The sequence below is a fragment of the Somniosus microcephalus genome, chromosome 11, assembly GCF_052327205.1.
Source record: "Somniosus microcephalus isolate GS21.2 chromosome 11, FLI_Smic_1.0, whole genome shotgun sequence".
NCBI classification, from domain to species: domain Eukaryota; kingdom Metazoa; phylum Chordata; class Chondrichthyes; order Squaliformes; family Somniosidae; genus Somniosus; species Somniosus microcephalus.
This window is the reverse complement of record NC_140997.1, coordinates 212,502,037-212,523,927: the sequence shown is the minus strand read 5'-3', so window position 1 is coordinate 212,523,927 and position 21,891 is coordinate 212,502,037. Positions and strand designations below refer to the sequence as shown.

Sequence of the window (21,891 nt, the reverse complement as noted above, 5' to 3'; positions counted from 1 at the left end):
CAGAGAGCGAGTTGTTATTTTTAGCTGTGATCAGGTGTGAAAATTAGTGAAGAAAGCCGTGCTTTCAGGTGATTGCCACCTCACTTACCGAGGTGTAAATGATTGGGTCTGGTAGCTCTCTCTGTGAGCAGGAGAAGCAGAAGGAGCGGCTGCCAGAGCCAGAATGCCAGAGGAAGAAATTATGCCTATGGAGTGTGAATGAGAATGCCAGAGGAAGCAGAAACCAGAATGCCAGCAGTAGATGGAATGACGCGCATTACTTTACACATTCACAGCAGTCCTAGTTGTGTGATGGCTCCTAGGAATTGTAATCGGTTACATGACTGAAGGAGTTTTATGTGTGGGTAGTTTGTAACTTTAAGTTAGGGAACATGAAGAATAAGAAAAAGGGTTAGACCCGAAACGTTGACTCTAATTTCTCTCCACGGATGTTGCCTGGCCTGCTGAGTTTTTCCAGCATTTTCTGTTGTTATTTATGAAGAATAAGTTGGTTGGGTCGAATGGTAAAGTATTGGGAAGGAGGTTGTCCTTGGAATCTAGTGCGGTGCATCATAGTGTTGGTGGAAGAGGGGAAGAAAGTATTTGGAGACGAGTTTGTGTGAGTTTAGTTATTTTTGTAAAGCATTAATAAATACATTCAAAATGATATAATGTCATCAATTGAATTGTTAGCTGTATATAGTGCAGTGAGGTCGGAAAAAAACACGACTAAGAAAATTGTTTGAACAATTTGATCAGTCCATTTTGTGGTTCTTGCTGGTTATGAATAGTGTGTGAGGGCGGGGCGGGGAAATGATTCCTTCAATTTATACATTCCTCATTGCCATTAGCCACCTGCCAAGTGAAGGGAACCGTTTTGGTTCATTTACATTTAGTCAATCAGATACTTAATTGGTAACTTAACAGATAAATGGTTATTTGAAGCAATCAGGATTTTTTTTTTGCTTCACAGAAATGTAACGCTTTAAAGGTGTGACACTTATGAAGTTTGATGCCTCTGAGCCACACTTTCAGGTGTGATGCCCATGAACCAAGAGGTATCACAAAACCAATCAATCAAACTGATCAAACAATTTAACAACAGAAAATGCTGGAAAAACTCAGCAGGCCAGGCAACATCCATGGAGAGAGAAATAGAGTCAAAGTTTCAGGTCGAAACCCTTTGTCAGGACTGAAAAAACACAGGAAATGAAACAGATTAAAAGGCCAGTTTGGGGGCTGGGAAATGGGGATGAAAGAACAAAAGAGAAGTGAAGAGACATTAAGAGGTATTCAAAACGAGACGAGATGGTGATAGGACTAGTGGAGAGACAAAAGACAGCTCTAGATTAGGTGTGAAATGCGCTGGCAGAATGAGAGACAGCTGATCAAACAATTTTATCAGTTCTTCCCAAGTCATCAAACTATATACAGCTAATACTTCCATTTAGAATGCAATAAATACTTTAAAAAATTACATAATTCCTTTAGGGATGTACTAAGCCTGGCTCTATGGATGCATGATAGACACAGATTTTTAAAAATTATATAAATAAATGTAAGTTTTTATTTATTTTTCAGCAACACCCACAAGACACTACACTCCTCCAGCATCTGGTGAGTTTTTTGAATCAAATCTTATCTCATTTTGAGATGTCTCTGAGAGATGTGGTAAGGTGCTATATAAATGCAAGAGTTTCTTTGTCAAATACAAATCACCCGACAATTGCAAGCAGTTTTTTCATGTGTAATGATTTTAATTACTTGCAAAAGCAATGATCTTTTTAACTGGCACATCTGATAAATATACTTATTGCCATGTAAGCCAGAAGATACAGCAGTAATGTTCAGTGATGAAATACATTAAGCTACTTTAGTTACTTGATTACACATTGATTCTCATATTTTTCTCTACAGGTTACAGATACACTTCTGGTAAGACACAGCTTGACCATTTATTGTTTCATATAGTTGTATTAATATACCTTTCAACCATGTATATTTACATATACATATGAAATTGACAGGCAGGAAAAGACCAGCTGGCCCATCAAGCCTGCCCCATGCTCATGTTGACCGGAGCATCATGACTAAACACTTCCTCCCTTCCTCCACCCTCACCGCCATGTAATCTCCTGGGAGAGGCAAAAAAAAGAGAAAAAACCGATGTTCAATAAGGGAAAAATTCTCTGGGAAAATTCCTGTCTGACCCCCTCAGCCCAGGAGATCACATGGACCGAGCCTTACCTATAAAGACACTTACCTTTGAAATGATGCGATCTCTGCCCCAGTCAAAAACTGGTCCAGCTCTCTCTCGAAGGCGTACAGATAATCATCAACCTCCGCACCAGCTGGCAACATATTCTAGAGTCTAACTAGTCTTTCGGAAAAGAAGAACTGCCTAACATCCAGTCTATTCTTACGCTTACATAGTTTAAACTTGTCTGCCCAATCTGTTAAACTGGAATAATCTATCAATAGGGATGCTATCCAGCCCTTTTATTATTTTACTAGCTGAAGTGCCCGGCGGTGCCGAGGCTTTTTCGAGGGCATGTTGTTGTTGGAAGAGAGAGAGAGAGCGACTGGGGGGAAGAGAGAGAGCGACTGGGGGGAAGAGAGAGAGCGACTGGGGGGAAGAGAGAGAGCGACTGGGGGGAAGAGAGAGAGCGACTGGGGGGAAGAGAGGGCGGGGAGGGAGAGGGCGGGGAGGGGGAGGGCGGGGAGGGGGGAGGGCGGGGGAGGGGAGGGCGGGGGAGGGGGGGAGGGGAGGGGGGAGGGGAGGGGAGGGGGGGTGGGGGGGAGGGAGGGGGGGAGGGGAGGGCGGGGGGAGGGCGGGGAGGGAGGGCGGGGAGGGGCGGGGAGGGGGGTGGGGAGGAGGGAGGGGGGAGGGGGGGAGAGGAGGGGGGTGAGGAGGGGGGGAGAGAGACAGAAGGAAGGAGAGAGAGAGGGCGAGTGGCCCGCGGCCGCAAATGGAGCCAAGCCCCGAGAACAGGCGTGAGCCGGCTTGAGGCTGAGAGACGGCCACGCCCGGTTGCCGGGGTAACCCTTCCCCCCTTCCAAGCCCCCGTCCTCCCGAGCACCGGCCGCGCCGCCCCGCCCCGCACTCCACTCCCGAGAGCCCCGCTCTCCGAGCCCCGCCTGCCCCGCAGTCCCGAGAGCCCCGCTCTCCAAGCCCTACCCCGCCCCGCTCTCCCGAGAGCCCCGCCCGCCCCGCCCCGCACTCCCGAGAGCCCCGCCCTCCGAGCCCCGCCCCCCCCGGCCGAGCCGGCTTGTAGTCCGCCGATTGCGTCTGTGAGAGACGGCCGGCGGGCCCGGTTGCCGGGGTAACCCTTCCCGCTCACCAAGCCCCGGCCGAGATCCGCACTCCCGAGAGCCCCGCCCCCCCCACCCGAGCCGAGCGCGGAACAGAGAGAGACACCGCGTCTCAGCTGCTCCTGCTGCGCGCGCACCCTGACCCTCGTGGCTGACGCTGTTGCCCCGGGTAACGTGACACGGGGGGGGGGGTGGTGAGGAGCTTAGCAGAAGCCGTGGGAGAATTACCTAGGTCGGGCCTGGCTGGGCAAGAAACACCCAGGCTTTCAGGCCTAACAAAAATGGGGAAAGGTAGGAAAAAGAATCTTCAGGTTAGAGAAAATATTTACAAATGAATGAAGTTTTTTTTAAAACAATTTAATAAATTCAATTTTATTTTGCTGGAAATGTATATTTGAAAAGAAAGACGCAGAAAGCAGGAAAAAGAATGGAAGCAAGATGGCGGCTACTCACCTCGGTTCAGAACGATAAGACCTCGAGGTCACTCTGTCGCTAATGAGCGGATAATGAGATGCTAATGAGCGGAATGTTGAAGGTTTTTCGGATACCGCGGGCGCGATTTTTGCCCGGCCGAAACGTAAATACGCTTAAGACCGTTTTGGAAAGGTAAGCTTTCTTTCGACGTAACGCACGCGTAGGTACGCTCTATAACTTTCGAGCGCATACCAGACAGACGCACATGTGAGGACAGACAGAAGGACAGACAGAAGGACAGACAGAAGGACAGACAGACAGATAGACAGAAGTATCCGTTTATATATATAGATAAGCCTCTATCAGGTCACCTCTAGGTCTACGCTGCTCTAATGTAAATAGACTACGGTCCTTGAGCCTATCTGAGTAGCTGAGGTTCTTTAAGCTAGGAATCATTTTTGTAGCTCTCCTCCATACCTTTTCCAAGACCACTATATCACCCACCATGTGGAGGGGTTAGAATTGGGCACAGTACTCCAGATGCGATCTGACCAGCGACCTGTATAGTGACAAATTGGTGCCCTTTGATTTATATTGCATGGTTCCATTAATACAACCCAATACCCCGTTAGCTTTAGCTACAATTTCTCGACATTGGTCATGAGCCTTCAGTGATCTCTGCTCAATAACATCAAGATCTTTTTCTCTCTCAACCTGTATTGTTCCCTTCAAATGATATGTATATTTAGTGATGGCCCTAGCAAGATGCATGTCACTGCATTTATCTAGGTTAAAAGCCATTTGCCAATGTGGTCTGCTCCCCTAGCATATCTAATTAAAAAAAAAAATTGTTTATGGGATCAGGGCGTCGCTGGCAATGCCAGCATTTATTGCCCATCCCTAGTTGCCCTTGAGAAGGTGGTGGTGAGCCGCCTTCTTGAACCGCTGCAGTCCGTGTGGTGATGGTACTCCCACAGTGCTGTTAGGTAGGGAGTTCCAGGATTTTGACCCAGCGACGATGAAGGATCGGCGATATACTTCTAAGTCAGGATGGTGTATGACTTGGAGGGGAACTTGGAGGTGGTGGTGTTCCCATGCGCCTGCTGCCCTTGTCCTTCTAGGTGGAAGAGGTCGTGGGTTTGGGAGGTACTGCCGAAGAAGCATTAGCGAGTTGCTGCAGTGCATCTTGTAGATGGTACACACTGCAGCCACGGTATGCCGGTGGTGGAGGGAGTGAATGTTTAAGGTGGTGGATGGGGTGCCAATCAAGCGGGCTGCTTTGTCCTGGATGGTTTCGAGCTTCTTGAGTGTTGTTGGAGCTGCACTCATCCAGGCAAGTGGAGAGTATTCCATCACACTCCTTACTTGTGCCTTGTAGATGGTGGAAAGGCTTTGGGGAGTCAGGAGGTGAGACACTCGCCACAGAATAGCTAGCCTCTGACCTGCTCTTGTTGCCACAGTATTTATGTGGCTGGTCCAGTTAAGTTTCTGGTTAATGGTGACCCCCCCAGGATGTTGATAGTGGGGGATTCAGCGATGTTAATGCCTTTGAATGTCAAGGAGAGGTGGTTAGACTCTCGCTTGTTGGAGATAGTCATTGCCTGGCAATTCTGTGGCACGAATATTACCTGCCACTTATGTGTGTAGAATGCCTTCTGTTTCAATCCGATTTGTCTCTGCACATTCCTGGTCAGCCATATTCCTGATTTTGTCACATGCCCCTCTTTTAATCATTTTGACATACATGGCTTCATTCTGTTTGAGAATGGCTTTAAATATAACCTATTTGTCCTCAGTACTGGATTGCCTATCTAGTAAGTTGTCTGGTTAACTTATTTTATGTTTGTTAGAACTCAATTATGCTAAATAATTATGATAAATTTGGTGCTGGGTGAAAAAGGTCTAGTCTGTGATATTGTAACCTTCATATTGTGGTTGTCATATTAAAAAAAAGTAACTCAATGTGCTTCTATATTTAAGAAATAAGATCAAATACAGACAAAGTATAATAATCTCTGCTTAGAATATTATTTGAAACAGCGCCCTGATCAATTATTTACTAAAAGCATTGCGTAACGAAGCCATACAGACCAGAAGGTCTCAGCTTCAATCCATAGTGCTAATTAACTTCATCACTGCTGCACTAAGGAAGGGAAAATGAACCAGTCCTGTTCACTATCCAGTGAGTTTCACTAGAAAGTGTTTGCACATTCTTGACCCACATGTGGAGAAAAAATACTTAGGTGAAGTGCCAGCGAGCGAAAGACAACTGTGGAACCAACCCCCTGTGAGGGTCAACGTCTTGAGGACAGGAGATGGTGAGAGAAAAGGGGCAAAAAACATTACAAGAGAAAGCAACATAATTTGATACACCACTAACTCTGATATAGCACATATCACTTATGACTCCCTTTTTAAAACAAACACATTACACTCTCTATCGCATACATTTTGAATGTCTCATTGTTGGAAAAAAGGATCTAATTATTAGTATGCTTCTTGTATTCAATAAATATGTATACATGATTAAATTTACAGAATTATGAAGTACGGAGTAAGTTATGTATAGAGCATCAAATTCAATATTTTAAATTTATTTTTATATTAGAATCTTTATAAGGACAAGAGCATAACGTATTATTCTGCTGTTAAAATAAACTGTGCCTTTTAGGCCAGGCGGTCTAATTGCTGTAAATACCCAAGGTCAGTTAGAGACCAATTCATTTTAAGCACATCAAGAGATTCATTACAGGGTAACCGTTTGTTAAACTCTGGCTCCCTGCAAAATTCAGAAAAAGCAGAAGGAAATGGCTGGCTTTCTTTCAAGATAGTTTTACATCAGTAACAATGTGTGAAGTTGAAGTGTCATGGACTGAAAGCTTGTTTTATATAAAGGTGACAGTGATTTAAATGTTCTAAAACTTTGACATCTTTTTCAAGTTGACAGCGATCCTCATTTTATCATTTCAATAAACAATCACAATGATGCCATTTGTTTCAACATTGATGGGAAACCAGGTGCAATTCTAAATTTGGTCACGGATCCATATACAGGTAGGCACATACTATGTCTCAAGCTGTCACAAAGAAGGAAAAATAACTGTGCATTGCTACCAAACAGAAACGTACCTTGAGTTAACAGATCATACAGTGACATTAAAGCTGCCCATTCTGGAAGTCTACTGTATGACCTACATTCCTGGCTGCTAAAGGACAATCAAAGCCTCTGATTTATTATGGTGCTTTTCCACATTTCAACTTAACTGTCAGATAGGGCCAGGATTTGAAGCAGTCTTTTGAATTGACAGTCCAGTGTAATGCTTCTAACTTTATGAAGTGACCTGTCTAAGTGCACTTCTGTTTTGTCCAAATCTTATGGATAATTCACCACTACTTTCTTCATTATTTCCCATCACTTTTACTCATGGGCTCTCTGAAGTAGCCTTCCACATTGAGTAGGGTCTTCTTGTATCTTGCCATCCTTGACATCATGGCCACTTCACTGAATCCCTGCCATCCTTATTGCCCTGATAGAGACTCAAAACATTGTAGATTTATAATCATTTGGCCCCAACTTGTGCTGTAACAATTTATTATACTGTTAATCAACTGCTGAGAATCACAGTGACAATTTGATTGAAAAGGCATAAGTACCGTATATTTTTTTTTGAATTTATATACAAAAATATTTCTTATTCGAAGAGTTATGCGTCTATATATTAATATTTACAGTGTTGCGATGTGAAGGAAAATTTCCACAGTACTTTGTTTCTTTCAGAGAAAATATTGTCTGTTTTTCACTCAAAAACGGAAAGCACTAGAAATGCACAGCAGATCGATCAGCATCTTTTTTTTATTCATTTCCTGGGATGTGGGCACCACTGGCAAGGCCAGCATTTATTGCCCATCCCTAATTGCCTTTGAGAAGGTGGTGATGAGCCGCCTTCTTAAACTGCTGCAGTCCATGTGTTGATGGTACTCCCACAGTGCTGTTAGAGAGGGACTTCCAGGATTTTGATCCAGCGGCGATCAAGGAAGGCGATATATTTCCAAGTCAGGATGGTGTGTGACTTGGAGGGGAACTTGGAGGTGGTGGTGTTCCCATGCACCTGCTGCCCTTGTCCTTCTAGGTGGTAGAGGTTGCGGGTTTGGGAGATGCTGTTGAAGAAGCCTTGGCAAGTTGCTGCAGTGCATCTTGTAGATGGTACACACTGCAGATACGATGCGCCAGTGGTGGAGGGACTGAATGTTTAAGGTGGTGGTTGGGGTGCCGATCAGGTGGGCTGCTTTGTCCTGGATGGTATCGAGCTTCTTGAGTGTTGTTGGCACTGCACTCATCCAAGCAAGTGGAGAGTATTCCATCACATTCCTGATTTGTGCCTTGTAGATGGTGGAAAAGCTTTGGAGAATCAGGTGAGTCACTCACCAAAGAATACCCAGCCTCTGACCTGCTCTTGTATCCACAGTATTTATGTGGCTGGTCCAGTTAAGTTTCTGATCAGTGGTGACTGCATGGATGTTGATGGTGGGGGATTCAATGATAGTAATGCCATTGAATAGCATGGGGAGGTGGTTATTCTTTCTCTTGTTGGAGATGATCATTGCCTGGCACTTGTGTGGCATGAATGTTACTTGCCACTTATCAGCCCAAGCCTGAATATTGTCCAGGTCTTGCTGCATGCGGGCACGGACTGCTTCACTATCTGAGGAGTTGCGAATGGAACTGAAAATTGTGCAATCATCAGCAAACATTCCTACTTCTACCTTATGATGGAGGGAAGGTCATTGATGAAGCAGCTGAAGATGGTTGGGCCTAGGACACTGTCTAAAAAGAGACAAGGCAGGTGTCACCATTTAGGTGTGTAACCCTTTGTTAGAAATGAGGAGCTGCGTGTTTCCAGTATTTTATGTTATGGTTTCGGATTTCCAGCATTTGCAGTTATTTTCTTTTTATTTTATCGAGTTTTTGTCAACTTAGTTAATATATCAAAAGGATCTTTTTCTAGAAACATCATAGCTGGTGTGGCGAGGGATTCCCCATAACAACATAATCAAAATGTTACATCCCATTCCAAGCATTTCCTTCTTTTTCTCAGCTATCAACAATTCAGCTGTTCCATAAGATCGCCAGTTTGCGGGAGCCTCCCTATAACCGGCTCTTTACATTCATCATTTCTTTTTATGAAAAAGCGATTCCGCAGATTTTAAGTTGACTGTCACAATTGATTAACATTAATGAATGTGTTTTTAAATTTACGCGCAGGCTTTGTGGTAAATGGACAGTTGATTGGAGAGAAGAAAATAGAAAATAACAAGAAAATAAACACATACTTTGGAAAGTTTGGAATTGTGAACAACAAAATGGATGTAAAAGTGGAAGTATCGACTCAAGCGATTACAGTCTTTCATGGAGAAGACAAGATTATTTTCCCCTGGTCATCAACAGCATCTTTAACAAAAGAGAGGTACGGTTTGTACAGTCACACAGCAGCATTGCATTTGTGTTTCAGAAAACAGTTGGTGGCAACACAAATACAAATATAGCCAAGAAACAAAAGGTTCAATTCTCACAAAATGCCTTGCAATGTCAAACCTAATTTGTACAACTAATGCGCTTTGGTAGAAATCTATTTTGGTTTATCGTTGGAATTTTTGAATTATATTAGTTACAATATGTGAAGAATAAATCCAAGGCAAAAATGCAAATAAGAACCAAGAAGTCAACATCACACACAAGGCAGAATAGCAATATTTCTACAATAACAAGTGGCGATTCATAACTGAAGCAAAGTTAATCTGATTGACATTAATTTCAAAAATACAAAAGTACTGAGATGATCAATATTATAAAAGAAAGACATTTATAGTGCCTTATCACACCTCTTAAAAATGTCCCAAAGCACTTTGCATGCAACAAATTATTTTGAAGAGTGTTGCCACGGTTGCTATGAAATCCCATTGTAGGGAGGGTCTTCTCTCAGGCAAAGAGAACCATAAGAGGTCTATTCAGGCCCAATATTAGCAGGGCTGGAAATCATGGAATCTGTACTAGCAAAGGTTTTTGACATAACAATCAAAGATTAGTCCAAGTAGAGGGAACAAATAATTGGACCACAGAAATTGATGGTATGCAGGTGAGACGATACAAATTGGAGGAAAATGAGCAAATATCATACAGGGAGTGAAACAGACAGGTGCAACCAGAGCAGTGCTTGGAGTGGAGATAAAATGGGAAGGGGAGAAATGCACAACTCTCCAGAATCCCCGCAGCATCAAGTGCAGTGATAGAACTTATTCAAGGATCACAGCACAAATTCAATCTGAATTTTAAAAAAAATTCTATCTGTTTGAGCTACCTTTACGAATCACCACCTGCCTCCAGAGAACTGAAAGGTTATGGCTTGCTGTGGACAAAAGGGGAATGATTACCTATTCCGTTCAGTCTCCAATAAATCCATTACAGGAAGATGCAAGATACACTGCAATGAATTGAATGTGCTGTAGATATCTGTGACAGACTCAATCTCCTGTAGTATCATAATCCAATAGGACTAGACTTAAGGGACAAATCTAGAGGAACATGAGTAGCAGTTGAGTACTCTGCAGCCGTTCCAACACTGAGTAAACTAGCAAGAGACATAAAAACAGATTGTAAAAGCTTCTTTAGGTATGTATCTGCCACAGGGAAAGTCATTGAAAGAATCCTCCTCAATCGCCTTCTCCCAGTGGCCGAAGAGCTCCTCCCAGAGTCGCAATGCGGATTCCGACCACTAAGGGGCACAATGGACATGATCTTCACCGCATGCCAATTACAAGAGAAATGCAGGGAACAGCACCAACCACTGTACATGGCCTTCTTTGATCTCACAAAGGTCTTCAACACTGTCAACCGTGAGGGATTATGGAGTGTCCTCCTCAAATTCGGCTGCCCTCAAAAGTTTGTCACCATCCTCCGCCTGCTTCATGACGACATGCAAGCCGTGATCCTGACCAACGGTTCCACCACAGACCCAATTCACGTACGAACCGGGGTCAAGCAAGGCTGTGTCATCGCACCAACGCTCTTCTCGATCTTCCTTGCTGCAATGCTCCATCTCACCTTCAGTAAGCTCCCCGCTGGAGTGGAGCTAATTTACAGAACAAACAGGAAACTGTTCAACCTCCGTCACCTCCAGTCCAGATCCAAGGTCGTCCCATCCTCTGTCGTCAAATTACAGTATGCAGACGACGCTTGCGTCTACGCTCACTCGGAGGTCGAACTCCAAACCATCGTCAACACCTTCACTGAAGCGTACGAGAGCATGGGCCTTACACTAAACATCCGGAAGACAAAGCTCCTCTACCAACCTGCCCCCGCCACACAGTACTGCCCCCCGATTATCAAAATCCACGACAAGGCCTTGGACAACGTGGACCACTTTCCATACCTTGGAAGCCTACTGTCAACAAGGGCAGACATCGACGACGAAGTCCAACACCGCCTTGAGTGTGCCAGTGCAGCCTTCGGTCCCCTGAGGAAGAGAGTGTTTGAAGACCAGGACCTCAAACCTGGCTCTAAGCTCATGGTCTACAGGGCAGCAGTGATACCCGCCCTGCTGTATGCCTCAGAGACATTGACCATGTACAGCAGGCACCTCAAAGCACTGGAGAGGTACCACCAATGCTGCCTCCGCAAGATCCTGCAAATCCATCGGCAGGATAGGTGCACCAACGTCAGTGTTCTTGCTCAGGCCAACATCCCCAACATCGAAGCTTTGACCACGCTCGATCAGCTTCGATGGACGGGTCACATTGTCCGCATGCCCGATACGATACTCCCAAAACAAGCGCTCTACTCAGAGCTCCGGCATGGCAAGAGAGCCCCAGGTGGGCAGAGGAAATGTTTCAAGGACACCCTCAAAGCCTCCTTGAAAAAATGTAACATCCCCACCGACACCTGGAAATCCCTGGCCCAAGACCGCACAAATTGGAGGAGAAGCATTCGGGAAGGCGCCGAACACCTCGAGTCTCTTCACCAGGAGCAAGCAGAAACCAAGCACAGGCAGCGCAAGGAGCGCACATCAACCCAAGCACCCCACCCACCCGCCCCTTCAACCACCATCTGCCCCACCAGTGACAGAGACTGTAGGTCCCGCATTGGACTCATCAGTCACCTGCAAACTCATTTTTAATGTGGAAGCATGTCATCCTCGGTTCCGAGGGACTGACTAAGAAGAAGAGAGGTATGTAAAAAGGAAAAGATTAGCGAAAGTAAACGAGGGTCCTTTAGAGGCAGAGACAGAAGAAATTATAATGGGGAATAAGGAAATGGCAGAGACATTAAACAAATACTTTGGGCTGGATTTTCATTCAGGAGTCGGGATGGAGGCGGGACTACAACTTTCGGGGTTGTAGTCCCGCCTCCATCGAGATGCGGCCAATCCACGTGATTTTAACTTGATTGACCTTGTTGAGCCTGCCCAGTGGGCTCAGCAGGCCAATTAAGGGCCACCCGGCAACAGGTGATGTCACAGACTGAAATTTCATCTGTCAAGATGTTTTGACAGATGAAATATCAGTGTTTCACAGCTGTTTGAAGCTGTCAAACACTGACAGTCTTCTAACATGAGTCCTTCTCCACAGACTCAGTTAGAAATCTCTCCTGCACAGAAAGCTGCAGGCTGTCACTTTTGACAGATCGCAGCCATTCTGCTTTCTGTGCTGGTGAGATGAGGGACTCCCCGAACCTAAAGGAAGGAAGGCTGAAAAGGTAAGAAAAGGTATTTTACACTTCTTTAATCACTTTAGACACACCAAACACCCTTACCTTTGCACTCATGCACTCATCACTCACCTGAACACCAACATCTCGACCCTTCCAAGCCCTTCAACCCAACAGCCCAACTCCTCCAACTTGGCGTGATTTGGAGCCGTCGGGAATCTCACAGTTCAAGCTTAAAAATAGGGATTAGGCTAAAAACTGCCTGTTAACTACCTGTTAACAGGCAGTTAATTGGCACTAATCCCTTCCCGCCTCGGGGAGGCGGGTTCCAGTGCGGGGCGAGTACCTGCCTCCTTTGAAACTGGCATGGAGACGGGTTGGGGGTGGGATGGGGTCGGGACCCCCGATTTCGGGATTTTAGCCCCCTGCACACCTCCAATCCCGACTCCACGGCACACTGAAAATTGAGCCTTTTGTATCTGTCTTCACGGTAGAAGACACAAAAAACATTCCGGAAATAGTGGGGAACCAAGGTTCTAGCGAGAATCTGGAACTCAAAGAAATTATTATTAGTAAATAAATAGTACTGGAGAAATTAATGGGACTAAAAGTCGACAAATCCCCTGGACCTGACGACCTATGCCCTATGGTTTTAAAATAGGTGGCTACAGAGATAGCGGATGCATTGGTTTTGATCTTCTAGAGTACCCTAGATTCTAGAACGGTCCCTGTGGATTGGAAGTTAGCAAACATAGCCCTGCTATTCCAGAAAGGAGGGAGAGCTAAAACAGGGAATTATAGGCCAGTTTAGCCTGCCATCAATAATAGGGAAAATGTTAGAATCTAAGGATGAGGTAACAGGGCACTTAGAAAATGATTGGGCAGAGTCAACACGGATTTATGAAAGGGAAATCGTGTTTGACAAATCTGTTGGAGTTTTTTGAGGTTTGTCACTAGCAGGGTAGATAAGGGGAAACCAGTAGATGTAGTGTATTTGGATTTTCAAAAAGCATTCAATAAGGTGCTACATAAGAGGTTATTATACAAAATTAGGGCTCATGGGGTTGGCGGTAATGTATTAGCATGGATTGAGGATTGGCTAAAGGACAGAAAATAGAGAGTAGGAAAAAGCAAATCATTTTCAAGTGGGCAGGCTAGTGGGCACCGTAAGGATCAGTGCTGGGGCCTTAGCTATTCATAATCTATATTAATGACTTAGATGAGGGAACCGAGTGAAATGTATCCAAGTTTGCTGACAATACAAAGTTAGGTGGGAAAGTAAGCTGTGAGGAGGATACAAAGAGGCTGCGAAGGGATATAGGCATGTTAAGTGAGTGGGCAAGAACATTGTGGATGGAATATAATGTGGAGAAGTGTGAAGTTATCCACTTTGGTAGGAAAAATAGAAAAGCAGAATATTTTTTAAATGGTGAGAGATTGAGAAATGTTGGTGTTCAGAGGGACCTGGGTGTCCTTATACATGAATCACAGAAAGTTAACATGCAGGTACAGCAAGCAATTAAGAAAGGAAATGGTATGTTATCCTTTATTATAAAGAGATTGGAGTATAAGAGTAGCGATGTCTTACTACAGTTGTATAGGGCCTTGGTGAGACTACACCTAGGTACAATGTACAGTTTTGGTCTCCTTACCTAAGAAAGGATATACTTGTCTTAAAGGGGCCGCAATGAAGGTTCACTAGACTGATTTCTGGGATGAGAAGATGTCATGAATCTTACCATTCATGAAGAAATGACTCATGGTATAACACTGGGCGGCCTGCTGGTGGCGCCGTCCCGGGAAAGTATAAATACTCGGGCATGGGCCCAGCTTGCTCAGGACGTTTTTGTAACCAGGAACTAGTGATGTAACTAGAACTCATGGTTGTGAAACTGTTGATTAAAGCCTTGTTTAATACTCAAACCAAGTGCTTAGTAGTTTCTTACATCAGAAGATTTTACTATGAGGCGAGATTGAGAAGATTAAGCCGATATTCCCTTGAGTTTAGAAGAATGAGAGATGACCTCATTGAAACCTATAAAATTCTTAAGGGGCTTGACTGGGTAGATGCTGGGAGGATGTTTCCCCTGGCTGGGGAGTCTATAACTAGGGGTCACAGTCTCCGAATAAGGGGTTGGCCACTTAGGACAGAGATGAGGAGAAAATTCTTCACTCAAAGGGTTGTGAATCTTTGGAATTCTGTACTCCAGAGGGCTGTGGATGCTCAGTTGTTGAGTATATTCAAGACAGAGAGCGATAGATATTTCGTATGTTAGCCTTTATTACAAAGGGATTAGAGTATAAGAGTAGGAATGTCTTAATATAGTTGTACAAGGCCTTGATGAGACCACACCCAGATAACTGGCACTCAAGGGATATGGGAATAGTGCAGAAAGGTGGAATTGAGGTAAAAGATCAGCAGACTCGAAGGGCCAAATGGCCTACTCCTGCTCCTATTTCTTTTATTCTTATGATTCATAATCTTTGGCTACCAACAATACAACTGTACTGGAAGATACAATGCAGAATTTTCAGTTGTTCCTCCCACAGATTGTGGCTGATGGATAGTTCAGGAATCACAGAGCAGATAGTTCTTATTCCTCATCCAAAATCACCCAGTTAAAATCATCTATTCAACCTTCTCCTAAGCAAGATGAGTTCACTATTTCCATAGAAACCAATATAACATCGAGCTGTAAAGTTAACCATCCTCCTCAATAAAAGCAATCAAAAAGACGCCAGTTTCAACCTGGAAACCTAAGGTTTTTGCCTCAGAAAGAAAGTGATGTAACCATCTTTAAGATAATTCTTGCCTTGTAGGTGATTGCGTCAACTTACAGCAAGTGGGAGAACCATGAAAGACACAGATCAGGTCACTATGAAAACACATAACACAGGAGGGATTTCCTAGTTGTCCCACAGAGGGGAGCAGGCAGTTAGATCTCTCGGAATATGAAAGTGGCAGCATATGTTTTGCCAAACCTGCATGAATGCACTCAAAATGGGATGTACCTTAACCACAGCAGGACAAATGTGAATGAGGAACAGGAAAAGAAACCACCTGTTCTGGCTTCACACATGGGTGCGCATCCATTGGAAAGATCTAATCTGAAAACAAGCACAGCTGCATAGCCCAAGAAACAACAGGTAGCAGGAAAACGCAATCCCATTCTGATCAATTCGATAATCCAAAAGTATAAGCCAAAATCTGCAGTTGCCTACCATGCCAATCTTCCAATCGAATTCCAAAAATAAAGAGGAAATGGTAAGAATATCTACTTGTAAAACACTATGTCTGACATACATATATTTTAACTGAAAACTGTTGATGTCCTGTAGCTTTCCTCAAGGATAAGTGGTAAAGTATTTAATATTATGGAATGAAGCACCTCCTGTTTTTATTTCATGAACCACAACCCCACCCCACCCAGCCCCCCTCCTCCATAATACAATGTTCAGATTGCCCTGCTAAGACTTGAGCCCCAGTACCTCTCTTAATTGGTTGACATTGTTTGATGTTGATGTAGGATGCTGAACCAGGAGTAGTCCTCCCTGCTTTCAGGCTGCCAGGCTTCCTCTCCTTAGCATCTTCCCACTCCCTCCGTACATCTGCTCTGATTGCCAGTTACTCTTTCAGATCCCTTTCTGAAGTCCTACACAAAGTGTGCTTTTAAAAAAAAAAGTAAAATTAATATCAAAATACTGAAGGTGCTAGCTCGAAGATGTGCTTCACAGAGTCAGTGGAGCTTAGAGCGAGTGCACGGAGAATGCAAGAAGTGGTCGGATGGAGGATGCCCATTAGCCTGCGGTAAGAAAGTGTGAGACTGAGAAGCAGGAGCATAGGATGGGGTCTGAGGCCGAGGAGCTCTTTGATCCTGCCACTGTGCTCAGAGACGGGTTCACAAATGGCATCTGATTGGTCCATCTTGATAGCAAGGACCAATCAGATTGATCGTTACCACAGACCAATTGAGTGGGGCTGCATGGATTGTATTCTTATTAATATATATAAACGTTATTAAAAAATGGATTACTAAAATGGACTGTTTTGGGAGCTTTATTTGTGCTCATTCAGTATCCAGGTATCAGTTTCGACACTGCATAATACATCATCTCTATCATTTATTTCCTAGTTTCTCAATCTCGATCATGAAAGAAAAGAATCTCACAGTAACGATGGGAGATGAAGCAACATTTGTCATTGTACTGCATCGGGTCTGGAAAAATCACCCTCTACACAGAGACTTTCTGGGATTTTATACACTTGACAGCCACAGGCTCTCAAATATTACCCATGGATTACTTGGTATGTAGAATATCCACTTCATTACCTGCCCTGTCATAGTTAAACATTGAACACCATTAAAAGGGGATATAGCTCTTGTACAATGGTGAAATGGTTTTACAAATTCCTTTGCATCAAAAGCTATTATACTCCAGAACCATATTTATTGATGACTGTGCAGGATGGATGTTCCAAGAGCGGTCATTTCCATCCTTCACTGAAACAGACAGTGAATTTGGCATAACAACAGAAAATGCTGGAAAAACTCAGCAGGTCAGGCAACATCCGTGGAGAGAATTTGGCACTCTATGTTCAGTTTTGTGTCACTGGATCATAGAATCATAGAATGGTTACAGCACAGAAGGAGGCCATTTGGCCCGTCGAGCCCGTGCCGGCTCTCTGCAAGAGCACTTCAGCTAGTCCCAGTCCCCCGCCCTTTCCCTGTAGCCCTGCAATTTTTTTTCCTTCTGGTACTTATCCAATTACCTTTTGAAAGCCACGTTTGAATCTGCCTCCACCACCCTCTCAGGCAGTGCATTCCAGATCCTAACCACTCGCTGCGTAAACATTTTTTCTTCATGTCGCCTTTGGTTCTTCTGCCAATCACCTTAAATCTGTGTCCTATGGTTCTCGACCCTTCTGTCAATGGGAACAGTTTCTCTCTATCTATTCTGTCTAGACCCCTCATGATTTTGAACACCTCTATCAAATCCCCTCTCAACCTTCTCTGCTCTAAGGAGAACAACCCCAGCTTCTCCAGTCTATCCACGTAACTGAAGTCCTTCATCCCTGGAACCATTCTTGTAAATCTTTTCCACACCCTCTCTAAGGCCTTCACATCCTTCCAAAAGTGCAGCGCCCAGAATTGGACACATTACTCCAGCTGAGGCCGAACCAGTGTTTTATAAAGGTTCATCATAACTTCCTTGCTTTTGTACTCTATGGGCTCGATTTTGTCAATGGGAAGCTTTTGGAGGCGGGATTCCTACTTTTTGGGTTGTAGTCCCGCCTCCATTGACTTGTGGCCAACCCATGCTACTTTCCCTTGATTGACCTTGTTAAGCCCACCCAGCGGGCTCAGCAGGCCAATTAAGGGACACCTGGTTACTGGTGACATCAGCGATTGACATTTCATCTGTCAAGCGCTTTTGACAGATGAAAAATCAGCATTTGACAGCTCTGTGAAGCTATCAAACACTGACAATCTGACTTCTAACTTGAGCCCTTCTACTCAGACTCAGTTAGAGAGCTCTCCAGACCAGAAAGCAGAGGCTGCAGCTTTTGACAGTTCAGTGGCCATTCTGCTTTCTGTGCCGGTGAGCTGAGGGACTCCCGAGAACTGAAGGAAGGAAGCCTGCAGGAGAAAGTAAAGGTAAGTAAAACTTATTAAAACACTTTACACTTACCTCACACACTTACCTCTGCACACATGCACCCATCACTCACCTGCACAACGGACATCTCCACCCCTCCAACCCCTGCAGACCGACGGTCCGCCTCGCTAACTTGCCGTGGTTCGGAGCCGTCAGACAGCCCACACTTCAGGGCTCAAAATAGGGATTAGGCAAAAAACTGCCTGTTAACTACCTGTTAACAGGCAGTTAATTGGCACTAATCCCCTTCCCGCCTCGGGGAGGCGGCTCCCAGCACAAGTTGGGTACCCACCTCCTGGGACATTGACACGGAGGTGGGTTGGGGGTGGGATGGGTTCCTGCCCCCCGATTCTGCAATTTTCCCACCACTCCTGCCTCCAAACCCGCCTCCTCGGGGCTTGGAAAATCGAGCCCTATGCCTCTATTTATGAAGCCCAGGATCCCGTATGCTTTTTTAACCACTTTCTTAACCTGCCCTGCCACCTTCAATGATTTGTGCACATATATTCCTAGGTCTTTCTGTTCATGCACCCCCTTTAGAATTGTACCCTTTAGTTTATATTGCCTCTCCTTGTTCTTCATACCAAAATTTATCACTTTGCACTTTTCTGCATTAAATTTCATCTGCCACATGTCCGCCCATTCCACCAGCCTGTCTATGCCCTCTTGAAGTCTATCACTATCCTCCTCATTGTTCACTATACTTCCAAATTTTGTGTCATCTGCAAATTTTGACATTGTGCCCTGTACACCCACATCCAAGTCATTAATATATATCAGGAAAAGCAGTGGTCCTTGTACCGACCCCTGGGGAACACCACTGCATACCTTCCTCCCGTCTGATAAACAACTCTTCACCACTACTCTCTGTTTCCTGTCACTTAGCCAATTTCGTATCCATGCTGATACTGTTCCTTTTATTCCATGGGCTTCAAATTTGCTGGCAAGCCTATTATGTGGCACTTTATCAAATGCCTTTTGGAAGTCCATGTACACCACGTTGACCACATTGCCCTCATCTTCCCTCTCTGTTACCTCGTCAAAAAACTCCATCAAGTTAGTTAAACACGATTTGCCTTTAACAAATCTGTGCTAGTTAAACACGATTTGCCTTCAACAAATCCGTGCTGGCTTTCCTTAATTAATCCACACTTGTCCAAGTGGCTGTCAATTTTGTCCCGGTTTATCATTTCTAAAAGCTTCCCCACTACCGAGATTAAACTGACTGGCCTGTAGTTGCTGGGTTTATCCTTACACCCTTTTTATGAACAAGGGTGTAACTTTTGGAATTTTCCATACCTGTGGCACCACCCCCGTATCCAAGGTGGATTGGAAGAGTATGGCCAGTACCTCGTAATTTCCACCTTTACTTCCCTCAGCATCCTAGGATGCATCCCATCCGGTTCTGGTGACTTATCTACTTTAAATACAGCCAGCCTTTTGAGTACCTCCTCTTTATCAATTTTTATCCCACCCAGTATCTCCTCTCCTCCTCTTTCACTATGACTTTGGCAGCATTTTCTTTCTTGGTGAAGACAGATGCAAAATACTTTTAGTACCTCAGCCGTGCCCTCTGCCTCCATGCATAGGTCTCCTTTTTGGTCCCTAATCAGCCCCACCCCTCCTCTTATTACATGTTTACTATTTATATGCCTATAGAAGACTTTTGGATTCCCTTTTATGTTAGCTAGAATCATCAAACTAAATGTTGACATCAGTTCAATCACTCATTCGTGAAAAATTAGTGAGAGGAATATTCACCCCTGGTTAAAGGGATTTCACTCCCAGAACTCACATAAATAATGGAGATTATTATCCTGCCGCCACAATTGGAACATTCCCATTCCAAACTTTACTTTAAAATCAATTTTAATGAATTTACCTACTATTAAATTAATTTTATACTGAACCAAATTACCACCAAAGCTATTGCACAAGCAAAAGCATGACACAATGGAGAAAAGTGAGATTCTTGGTTTATCACAAAATTTAGCAACAGCTTCCTAACTCTTTCACCACAATGAATCATTTGGTCTTCCTCACTGGAAGAATAAACAATGTGGTCCATTATTCCCCATGGGCATCCGGCTGTTACTACACTGTACTGTATTTGTGACTTTCCTGTCAAATTAATTTACCTTTACTTTGATGCAGGCCAGTTTTACCATGAAGTAAATGCTGAGATATATAACATTCGCCCTGGCTTAGATCAAGGCAAACCTGATGCAACAATGATTGTAAAAGGTCACAAACTCAGAGTATCAAGGTAATATATCTAAGACAGTGTAACGCTTTTGATTTGTCCTATTTAATAGTTGTATTTTTTCTGTACATTTGTTAAATGCATTTTATTGATGACTTTAATTTTAGGGGGTACCAGAAATATTACAGATTCGATCCAAAGCGAGGTACCAATATCCCATGCTGGTTTGTTCACTACAATGGGAAAGGATTTATTGATGGAACTCCCACTGACTACATTGTTTCTTCTTTGTTTGGCTCGCTGTATCCATAGCCTGAGAGCAGATGGTGAAAGTCCATCCCTTTCGTATCCCTTGCATGAATTTATTATTTAATCAGTATAGATTAAAAATCATGTTTCTGCACGCACTTCCTGTCTTTTCAATTATAAATTCCTATGTTCATTTATAACGGAAACTGCCGATGTAAACTGACCAGATTTAACTTGTGTGTGTCAAGAATGGAACTGATTGATGTCAGGTGAGCTCCACTGCTGATCCAGTAAAGTAAAAAGCAGCAATTCTGGTGTCCATTCTCCCAGCAGAATCAATTGCGTATTCGCCCTATGGCAGCATATGGTAGTGTAAGTTGGGTTCCAGTAACAACTTAGTTGGAGGGCATTTAAGGGACAGTATCAGGGAAGTTCCCTGATTTAAATTGAGAGCCACTTTGACACAATAGTATTGATTCCAGAGGCAGTGACACTGGCACAGACACTAGTACAGCTCCAGCACTGAGAATGAATGCAGGAGAAAGTGGCCTGATACTGGATTGGCTTCAGTACTGCTCATTATGCTGAAGGAACACTGGGCCAACAGAACATTGCGCTGACTTTGGGTTGACCCAATCATTGCATAAGGTGCCCACTGTGGAACAATGGTGCTGGGTAGCTCTAATTTGAATATGTATTATTAAAGATGATTCATCTTAAGAGAGTTATCTAGTCATTTAAAAATACCAAGTTGGTTCCAAAAGCATTTTTGATAGTAGGACAAACTTAATTGTTGCTGCTCAATTTTTATTTGTGAGGTCCAATGGCAACACTGAACAATGTCTCCGGTGCTAGTATCAAGGAACTTTGTGTATCTTCCAGGATAGGGCTGGCTCTGATATAAGGCTTTACATGGGCTCTAATGACTGCACAAATGAAGTGACGCTGAATAAAGATTCTGTGCACAATCAGTTAAAACATATTATACATGCAATAGGTATTCTTACATATGTAGACAAATAAATAAATCAACTTTATTTTAAATTAATTTCAATCCATGTGTACTGTTGTTATTGCTGTTCTTTTTCCTATGGTTTCTGATCTTCCATTAAATAGACTAATATCCCCAAATTTCTCAAGACAAATAGATTTACAATGCACTGTTTTCATGGTCTATTTATGTGAGCTCTTGTTTTGTTTACTGGTTTGATTACTTTATTTCTTCCTTCTCTGGATATTTCCCTTCACTTGTTAATCTACAACCTGTCCAGTCCACTTGTCAATCGCATTTTCTAATGACAGCTCCTTTCTACTCGGGTCATCCTCACTAATTTATTTTTTGATACTGTGTGATGTAAGAAAAAGGAGTCTAACA

The 21,891-nt window shown here is 43.8% G+C and overlaps 1 protein-coding gene across 2 annotated transcripts in view; it reads left to right on the top strand.

Annotated features, from left to right (window-relative positions):
* The window catches only part of itih3a.1 (inter-alpha-trypsin inhibitor heavy chain 3a, tandem duplicate 1), an 82,762-nt gene extending 61,192 nt beyond the window's left edge, over positions 1-21,570 (top strand). For both annotated transcript variants that reach the window (XM_086001860.1, XM_086001861.1), the window contains 7 exons: positions 1,561-1,596; positions 1,897-1,914; positions 6,646-6,759; positions 8,969-9,170; positions 16,540-16,712; positions 20,219-20,330; positions 20,435-21,570. In XM_086001860.1, the coding sequence (XP_085857986.1) occupies positions 1,561-1,596; positions 1,897-1,914; positions 6,646-6,759; positions 8,969-9,170; positions 16,540-16,712; positions 20,219-20,330; positions 20,435-20,579 (800 nt within the window). In that variant the 3' untranslated portion in view covers positions 20,580-21,570. The remainder of the gene's footprint in view (positions 1-1,560; positions 1,597-1,896; positions 1,915-6,645; positions 6,760-8,968; positions 9,171-16,539; positions 16,713-20,218; positions 20,331-20,434) is intronic.
* Positions 21,571-21,891: the final 321 nt, after the last annotated feature.